The sequence below is a fragment of the Limulus polyphemus genome, unplaced genomic scaffold (assembly GCF_000517525.1).
Source record: "Limulus polyphemus unplaced genomic scaffold, Limulus_polyphemus-2.1.2 Scaffold14, whole genome shotgun sequence".
Taxonomy (NCBI): Eukaryota; Metazoa; Arthropoda; class Merostomata; order Xiphosura; family Limulidae; genus Limulus; species Limulus polyphemus.
In genome coordinates, this window is record NW_013665624.1 from 1466238 (window position 1) to 1476172 (window position 9935).

General features: G+C 34.6%; 1 protein-coding gene across 1 annotated transcript in view; it reads right to left on the bottom strand.

Moving 5' to 3' along the window:
- LOC106457069 (organic cation transporter 1-like) overlaps positions 1 to 9935 on the bottom strand; it is a 45142-nt gene that overhangs the window by 17959 nt on the left and 17248 nt on the right. Inside the window, exon 4 of the mRNA XM_022383230.1 lies at positions 4038 to 4206. Within this exon, the coding sequence (XP_022238938.1) occupies positions 4038 to 4206 (169 nt within the window). The remainder of the gene's footprint in view (positions 1 to 4037; positions 4207 to 9935) is intronic.

The following is a 9935-nucleotide window of genomic DNA, read 5'->3' on the forward strand; positions in this document are numbered from 1 at the left end:
GTGAAAATAGATCATTTTAATGAATATGTACGTTATAGTTATCAAACTAAAAATACTGATAAAGATCCCTTGTGAAAATAGATCATTTTAATGAATATGTACGTTATAGTTATCAAACTAAAAATACTGATAAAGATCCCTTGTGAAAATAGATCGTTTTAATGAATATGTACGTTATAGTTAACAAACTAAAAATACTGATAAAGATCCCTTGTGAAAATAGACCTACACGATGAAGTATCACGTTCATTAAACTCCATATTTTAACGAAGAACTTAGCATGTAAATTTCTTTTTTTCATCTTCATACATACCACATTTAAATGACATTAGAAAGACACTTGTCTGTCGAACCTGTATATCATCAAACTAAAATTGTAAGGACCAAGGACCAAAAAGCAAACATAAAATTATGTAAGACTAAAGTAAATTTGAAATAAGCTTGTGGAATTTTAATATTTATACGGTAAACATAATTTAACAAAATCACAAAACGCAAAAAACTATCATCATTCATGTTGCAATTGTTTTCGATTCAAATAGGCTTATCTTTCCTCCTATTTTAAAATATGATTAGGATTTTCGAAGATATTAGACTTAACTATAAGTTTGTTGTTAAGAACGAAGCTATACAATGGGCTACTTGTGCTGTGCATACCTTAATTGCAAGGAAATTGCATTGACGCAATTTTTTGAAAAATAAAAAAAATATTATAAAATGCCATTTTGGTAACATTTAAAAGAGTTAAATTAGTTGAATTATAATTTATGTTTTATTTTTAATACGAAACGATACTTATCCTTCTGAATTAACTAATATACTTAAACATCAACTCAAAAAATGCAGTAACCCCTTGGAATGAATTTCACCCATATTATTCTGTAATAAACACCTACTGATTCATCTACAGTAAAATAAGTTCATTCATTCGAAATAACAATAAAATAAAAACAAAGTGCATTTAGAAGAAAAGTAACAGCGCTATTATTTTCAACCTGAATGGCAGAAAAGTAGCAGCACTGGTATTTTCAGGCTGAATATCAGAAACGTAACAGAGCTATACATAGATATGAGCTGAATTTACTTACCATGCGTACGTCAAATACCACTAATTCAAGTACATAAACTCGTTTTAAAAAGGTTGATTGGCTGAGAAAACTTTGCTTCTAAACAGAGAGTGTTTTCTGTAGATCCGCTGATGGAAAATTACACCGAAATTACCAAACAGATCTATCGATAACTTCCAGTTGTTTCCTGAGTTATTCGTATTTCATCTCCCTATCATGAACCACAGGTTGTACACATAAAAATGTTCAAAACGTACGCATGTTAGTCTTAAGAAAATCCGCTCAAACGACCCGTTTCTAATTATTATTATTCTTGTTCTTCATATTATTATTTTCTTGCCAGCCTAGAACAAAAACGGCTTGGTATATTGCACCCACACCTTCTGTAGAATACTAAATAAGGTACTGCGATGGTCGTAGGGGGTATTGAAAAGTCGGTTTGTTTATTTTATATTTTACATAACTTAAAAGACATCATAATTCTAATGTAAACGATGTTATCATTACCCCGTCAAGTTAGCATATTTAGAAGTATTTGTTGTTCCTCAAAGAGCTTAAATACAGGGTGAAACAGGAATTACCAGCCAATAATAGATGAACATTAAATGATTGTAACATGCATATACTCAATGATTTGTACACTGTACAATCAGTGTCTTTAGGGAGCCAACCCCCATATTATGTACGAAGTGAAGAAGTAAAAAAAAAAATACACATAATATTAAATTTTATTACACACACATTCGTCGAAAAAATACTTTAAAAGACACGAATGTTTATTTAAAGCGATGTTTTAGACGTATATGTTTTATTTGAAAAGTTTGCTTTTCTACTGGTAAAATTTTGTACAAACTTAGTGAGCATTATGTCTTAGTCTATGATATGTATGTCCATTGCTATGCAATGTATATATAGAAAGCTTGGGCAGTTCCAACAACCTTTCTGGGTAGCAGCCTTTCCTGCCGTGGCATCTTCCCTGTCTTGAAGTTGCCGGCATTGAGCTCTCTTGTGCCCAGGTTTGTTACAGTGCCAGCAAAGTCCCTCATACTTCTCTGAAAGCTGCCCCTTTCTGGACTTGAATCCTGATGACTCTACCAACCTTGGTACCTCTGTACTGGACTTAACGTAGGATTCGAATTCAATAGCTTTGGCCATTGCATCCTGCATGGTAGAAGGGTGTGCTTGCTTTACTTGTATCTTCAGTTGTGGACTGTCTAAGGCGTCTACAAACTGACCCCTCAGCAACAACTTGAGGACATCGGGTGGTGCAGTTAGGTAGGCCTTGTGTGCCATGCTTTTCAAATCGTGTGCCAGCTCTTGCAGGCTCTCCCCTTTAGCACAGACTCTCGGATCTCTGATAAGGATCATGACTTATCGGGGAATCCCGCGAATGTCCCATTGTTTGCAAGACGCCCTCTTTTTTAGTATATAAGCCTGGCAAAGAAAGCCAGCGATATAGACAGATAGATTGCAGAGATATGCAGATAGATTGAAGATAGAGATAATTGAGTCAAGCGAACAGCAGACACCGTAAGTAAAGTTTGTGAATCACTGTGATTTATAGCGTGTGTTTTAAAGGTTGTTAAGTTTAAAGTGACTGTGGAAATTCTGTGTACTAAAAAGTTGTATCAAGAAAGAATAAATTAGTTTTAATTAAGAAATGACTTGTATCGCTGAAGTTCCTCGGAAAGAATTTATACCGGAAATTATCAAACAAGCAGATACGTAACAGTGAGATTAACAGAAAATAGAAAACTTTAAAAGAGTTAGCTCATAATTCCATCTATTTGTTTATATTTAGTTATATGTAATACAATTAGTTATTTCGAACTTCTAAAGGAAGAATTGTTTGCTGGAGCTCATCTCCATATCTTATGTATTTCGAAAAAAAATATATATAACAACAAAACTTTAATTTATAGTATAATTGTATGATTAGCCATATATTCAAATATGGGCAGGTCATCTTTCATTTTCCAGTACCTGCAGTATTATTAGATTAACTGTACACATATTATATGCAAAATAATGAGGTTTTAGATTTCTACAATTCAATATAATGCTTGCACCAAACCATTTTATGTTTGTAGTACGGAGGTATACAACGCGTTTTCTACCACTTTATTTAACATGAAACAGTTCACAATTTTTCATATCTGTAAGTAAATTATGGAAATAGCTAAGCTTATTTTGCCCTGTGTCATTCACATTTACATGACGTACGTCCTTTTGTGAGGAAGATCTCTGTGAAAGTGAGCACACTATAAGAGAAGTAGAAAGCGATTTTTCTATAGACGGGTCATGTAGTTCCTTGACTTTATACATGCGGGAAATGACCAACAATGACATGAAAGTGCACGCGTCCTGACAAAAATAGCATTATTGTTTTTTGTATTTCATTTTATATTTTCTTGAACTTGAACAGTTCCAAAGTTTCTTGTTTATTCACACAGAGCTCTGGACGCTCCAGAAAAAAGGCGTCGTCTTTCATACACATTCTTAACATAAACTGGGTTGTGTTTTATGAAGAAATATTGTTTCAAATTCGGACTCAAAGTCAGAGAATTGGGATTTACATATTCTGTCGAACCTCTTGCTGTTCAGCTGAATCTTACCGATTACTTTTAATGGAAATCAGTGCACCTGAGTATAACACAGGTTTCAATTTCCCCTGGCCACATTCATCTTTCGTTTTACTCATTCTCTTACATTGCATCAAATTTAAATCTAACAACTATATAGCTACATTAAAAAATAGCCTCTTCCAGCTAAGTATATCATAAAGGTATATTTCAAATTCAGTTACTTTACTTGGATTATTATCATTATTACTGAAAACAAGAAAATTTTGTAATAACCATCATAAAGCTAAGATAGAATATGTTGGCGTTAAATCTTTCATAATTCATGGGAGAGTCTGGTCACTTGGACATCAGAGTATCAAATATAACAGCAAAACTGAATACACACCATGTAACCATGACAACGGCCATTAGGGATACAGAAGTGCCCATAGACAACCATTTCCAGTCACCAAGCCAGAAAGCTAGCCAGGGAAAGATAGCACCTACGAAGCCCCACTGGATAGTGGAAAGTTGGGTCACAAAGCTCCTGTGTTGCGGGCCAAGATATTCGATAACTAGAGAAAACAAGGAAAACTTACATGACACTACTCGGTTTATTACAAAAATAACTCCATAGCTAAATGTACATAAGATACATGTGACCAAATTCTGCTTTTGATAGGATCTGGAACCTACTTCGCGAACTTTATCTATTTGTCCTTGCTAGGCAAAAATAATATAGTATATGTCATGTAGTAAGAAATCATGTCAGTTTTACAGTTTATCCTGTATCTATTGCAGCGCACCAATTGTATTCATTATAAAACCTAATTTCCATGCCTCTACTATTTCTTAATTCATAATTGGTAAATACTTAAGCGATCTACATATTTCCACTGGTTGCTATCCCAGCAGTTGACAACCTCTCCGTGTCTTCAATGATGCTACTGATTATTACCCTACAACTAGTTAACACGTGGGTAATCTCCTTGTATCAACTGTGTTTTAGTTCAGAAAGTACAGTAAAAAATTGAGTGATTTCTACGTTGTGACCATTTATAATCCCAGAAAAAAGAAAACAAGTGGGTGATCTCCATAGTTTTGTTTGATTATTTTTCTAAATGTAGTAGACACCATGCCGGATGATATAAGTCTTGTGTAGTATTTTTAAAATCTATTTTACTTGAAAATGGTATTTCAGTTCATCTGGTTGGCTCAACATGAAGTTATTAGGAAAAAAACACACCTGAAAAGTATTTAGAGAGATGTGGATACACCTTCCAAGTTTTGCTCTTTTTTTTTGGCTATAAGGTGCAATGTAATCATTTTTAAAAATCTCTACCAAAAAGAGCCAGGATTGAATCCTGACCACTACAAATAGAAACACGTTATTTCTCAAAACGTTTTCGAACACATTAACAGATTAGCAGAAAAAACGTAATATAAAAAATAGTTAATAATTAGAATCTAGTAAATAAAAAACATTAGTAACGAACTCATGTGGTCGTGCAAGTTATTAACAATGATAACGATGCCAGAAATAATCCTAAACAACCGGTACTTAAAAATTAATATATAACTGATTTGTAAACCTTTGGATTTATTATTTGACATCATTCACTTCGGTAGAAAGTGCATCTATTCTATATTTAAAATTTGAGAATCTAGTACAGATATTGCTTATATTCTTAGGAGACTGTTCTTATTCCTCCTGGAAGTAATATTAATATTTGTTATGAAATAGTTAAATTATACTTTAACTAAAAGGGGAGAGCAACTGTATTATGAAAGACATCAGTATTTTGATATTTTTCTGGTCCTCCAATGTACTTATATGGTCTTATAATGAGTAATTTAACTTTTAATTTGAACTGGATTATTATTGTATCTTTTACACGTAAATATCATGACAAATGGTATATTTCTCCTCTTTTCTCTCATGGATATCGATATGAAAACAGATAAAGGTAATCTATTGTTAGTGATTTTACGCCATTTTGCAGTGGGTATCTTCAGGATAACAAGTATGCAACTCAAACGTTTTTTTTTATTATGCTATGTCGTGCTTACTTCCAAATTCTATTGATATTTGTCTATCTCGTGAAGACGTTTTAGCGGCAAAGCTGGCCAAAGGATATTTCATACCATATATACATGTTATTCTGATAAATGTCGTTGAAGCAGAACTCGTATTCTTTAAAAATAATCAGATTCAGTGTCCTTAGTGAGAAAGAGAAGATTAGTATTGACTGTATAAAGACGACTGACAACAGTGTTATAATTATTATTTGTTATACAAAAGTTTAATCTGTTCTGGTTAGGTATAAGTAGGGCTACTTTCTTTAAAAAAAATGTGTTGAATATTTGTATATAGTTTAGATATGATATATTTTGAAAGGTATATTTATATCTTATCACAGAAGGTTAAGTAAACAATGATATCTAATCTCGAACCGGGATGGACTGTGGTCAGGTAGTTAACATACCCGAATTGTGAGAATACGAGGATTCATGGTTCCCGACCTATTGCTATGAAAATATACTCCGCACTTTGAAGTCTTGGCTTTGTTACAAAAGTGACGGTCAAACCCCACATTTCGATCAGTCTTCAGTAACCCAAGTGTTGGCGAAGGTTACTATCGACTAGCTGTATCCCCACTAATGAATGAATTCGAAATTATGGATTAAAATTCGTACGTGACATTTGTGTACCTTTACGAGAAATTTTGAAACAGGCAGAACTCAAATTGACGCAGCCATGAAGAGTCTTCTTGTATTTATGTCTATCATAAGTTAGAAGATAAATTAAAAATTGGGAATTTAGAAACCTGCAAACATGGATCGTAAAAAAAGTAAGTAAACAAGGCTGGAGATACTGTAGGCATTATTTATTCAGACTACAAACCCCTATTTTGGCTCCATGCTGTTAGCTATAATTACATTTGGGGAAATCAAAATAGGGATTTGTAGTTTTAGTAAATAGTGTCTACAATATATTCAGCCTTGTTTCCTTCCATTTTTTTAAGATATCAATTTGCAGATTTTTAAATTTCTAATTTTTTTATTTATCTTGGTTGCTGGCTTTTTTATGCTCAACTATGGGCAAAGGATAACTTAATATGCTAGTTAACTTTATACATTGTAATGATAACAAACATAGCTAATAGCTAGATGATATGGTTCATGATGATTTACTGTAGCTATTGACTATTTGATCGCATTATTTCGAGATGTAAAATGTTAAGCTGCAGCTGGATGATTTACTGTAGCTATTGACTATTTGATCGCATTATTTCGAGATGTAAATGTTAAGCTGCAGCTGGAGATTGTCATGGAGATTTATTTGAGAATAAAGTGAGCATTTATAGTTTCTGTGTAATTAGAGCAAGGACATATGAGGAGCCAGTGTAAGAAGAACACTACCAATAAGTCAGCTTTGGAAAACCAGTACTGGTTGGTGTTGAGGGACGCCCACCAACCCCCATTGTGAAAGTCCCAACAGCTAAGTGTAAAATGCCAAGCATATATAGTGTCTACATGACAGGAAAGCTGGATGGCCAAAAGTGCAACTTTATCATAGATTCTGCATCTCAGCAAACCCTTGTGAGTATCAAGGTTTAGATCACAAAGGAGTACCAGAAGCCATACAGAAGCTCTGTGGTGTGACAGGACATTCTGCAAGGCTGTGGGGACCAGTGTGGGTAACTATTGTGCTCATAGGCATGAAGGACAGACACAAAGTATACTTGACTGACATTGAAGACCAATGCTTATTAGGGTTGGACTACTTACTACAGAAGAAGTTGTAATTAATTTTGATAAAATGACGTTTGGGAACAACATAGGCCAAATTCCGATAAGTGTTAAAGGAGAGGTTTGACTAACCAGTTGCCATCAAGCTGAAGTCAAAGTGACTGAAGGAGATGATGATGGTGAAGTGGAACCAAATATAGATATCAAAGCAGAACAGGAGAAAGACCAAGATATGAAGCCAATAATTGACCTTCTAAAAGCAAGTGTTTTGCGCCCTGCTTTGAGAAGATGTCTAGTCTAAGCCCTGTGACAAATAACTATTGGGCACAATGGGACCAGCTGAGGCTTGAAGATGGTATTTTTGTCCAGAGATGGGAAACTGCAGATGGGAAAGTGACGACCTGGCAAATGGTTGTACCAAGAAAGTTATGGGAAGTTGTGCTGCGTCAATCCCATGATAGTTTAACAGGAGGACATCTCGGTGTTAAGAAAACATTGGGTCACCTACGACAGAGATTTTACTGGATAGGTATGAGATAAGATGTGGAAGAATGGTGAAGGACGTGCAGTACATGTTGTGCTAAAAGGGGACCCAAGCAGAAGTGATGTGCTCCAATGAAGTTATATCAAGTAGGCACACCAATGGAAATGCTGGTCCTTTGCCCCAAACTCGTGCAGGAAACAAGTACATTTGTGTGGTAATGGATTATTTCACAAAGTGGCCTGAGGCATATGCAATACCAAATCAGGAAGCTACAACTGTAGCTTCGGTTATTAATGATTTCTTCTTCAGATTCGGTATGCCATACGAACTACATTCAGATCAAAGTTTTTGATTGTGTGAATGTTTGTGTCACACAGCAGGAGAAATTTGTCTAAACAAGTACAACATAAATCTTCATTCGTAATTACCTAAGGCCGAATCGCTGTAAACAAAATCACAATTAATAAATATATTAACTAACTTCGTCTTAACACGGAGAATTTTTAATATAACAAATATGTTTGTTTGTTTTGAATTTCGCGCAAAGCTACACGAGGGCTATCTGCGCTAGCCGTCCCTAATTTAGCAGTGTAAGACTAGAGGGAAAGCAGCTAGTCATCACCATCCACCGCCAACTCTTGGGCTACTCTTGTACGAACGAATAGTGGGATTGGCCGTTACATTATAAAGCCCCCAGGGCTGAAGGGGCGAGCATTACTTGTGGGACGGGAATTCGAACCCGCGACCCTCAGATTGCGAGTCGAGCGCCCTAACCACCTGGCCATGCCGGGCCGCTAACAAATATGTTTATTATTCTAAAGATTTTTCGTAAAAAAGTAAAAATAAATAAATTGATTAGTCAGACAAAATCAGAGAAAGTAACTAGTAGGACCACTTCCAGTGGCATATCTGCAACGTGTTGTACCGATAATTTCAACATACTGTTTATTAAATGGAAGTATTAAATATACCAAAAATGATAAGTACTGCATACTTAGGATGTCAGAATCAATAGTGTTTTTCATCAGTTTCAAATCTGTAATCAGAACCTTTATTATTTTGAAAATCTAGCATAAACGTTAATGTTATGAGTGAAAATAAGATAAACCCACTAATCTAGTTGATCTTCAAAGTCTCCAAAGCATTCGTTCTTGCTACTGTGTGGCATGAAAACTCCTTTCTTATGGCTTGAAAGTCAATTAAATTCTTGGTGGCTGTGTAAAAGACGCCTGTGGTTCAATCGTGACTGCGACATTTCCCCCTCCACACGTATGTTTTATGTCTTCTCAAGCCAGAGAAATTCTTTCAGCAAAGGATAAATATTCTGGCAGCCTCTTACAGTTTGTTTAATTTTGTGAATTTCACCTTGATAACATCATTGTAACTGCTTATTTTGATGTGTGGGTTGGAAAGTTAGTCTGGTAGCATAGTTAGCTGGACTGTGATGCATGAAAATAGTTGACTAGTGTGTCTCAATTACATTAAACTCTTATCCTTTGCACTTTTAAAGATTAACTGGTTCAAAGATGATGTTGCTGTTGACCTCAAATTGGTAAACTTTCTTATCTTGCACTTACTAAGATCTCAATTAATGATAGCCACTGGAGAATCCTAAGCATCTCTCCTACATTTGCAAGAAAATAATTAGTTGCCCACCCTATTATATAACTTGTTTGGTGTTGTTTGTTTTAAACAAATGTTTGCTTTCTCCAAATTCTGTTCAGAAGCTTGCTATTGATTTTGTTAAACAGTGAGTAACCATTCTGGTTTCACATACAGTGGTTTTGAAGTTTTATAAAGCTCCAGTGACTTCTGATTTAGAAAAGACAGTCTCGCCAATTTTCAGTTCAAGTATTTATACGTGAACTATTGCTAAAATGGCTCCTGTTTCTATTTTAATAAATTATTTATCATGTATTTATTTTATAGTTGAACTCCTTTTAACTGTATATATGTGTATATTGCACAAATGCTGTTTTAAATTGTTTTTGATCAGTACATGATTACCATCTTACCATATTATTTAACCTTCTTTAGTAAATCTCTAGTAGCAGTGTTTCGCCTATT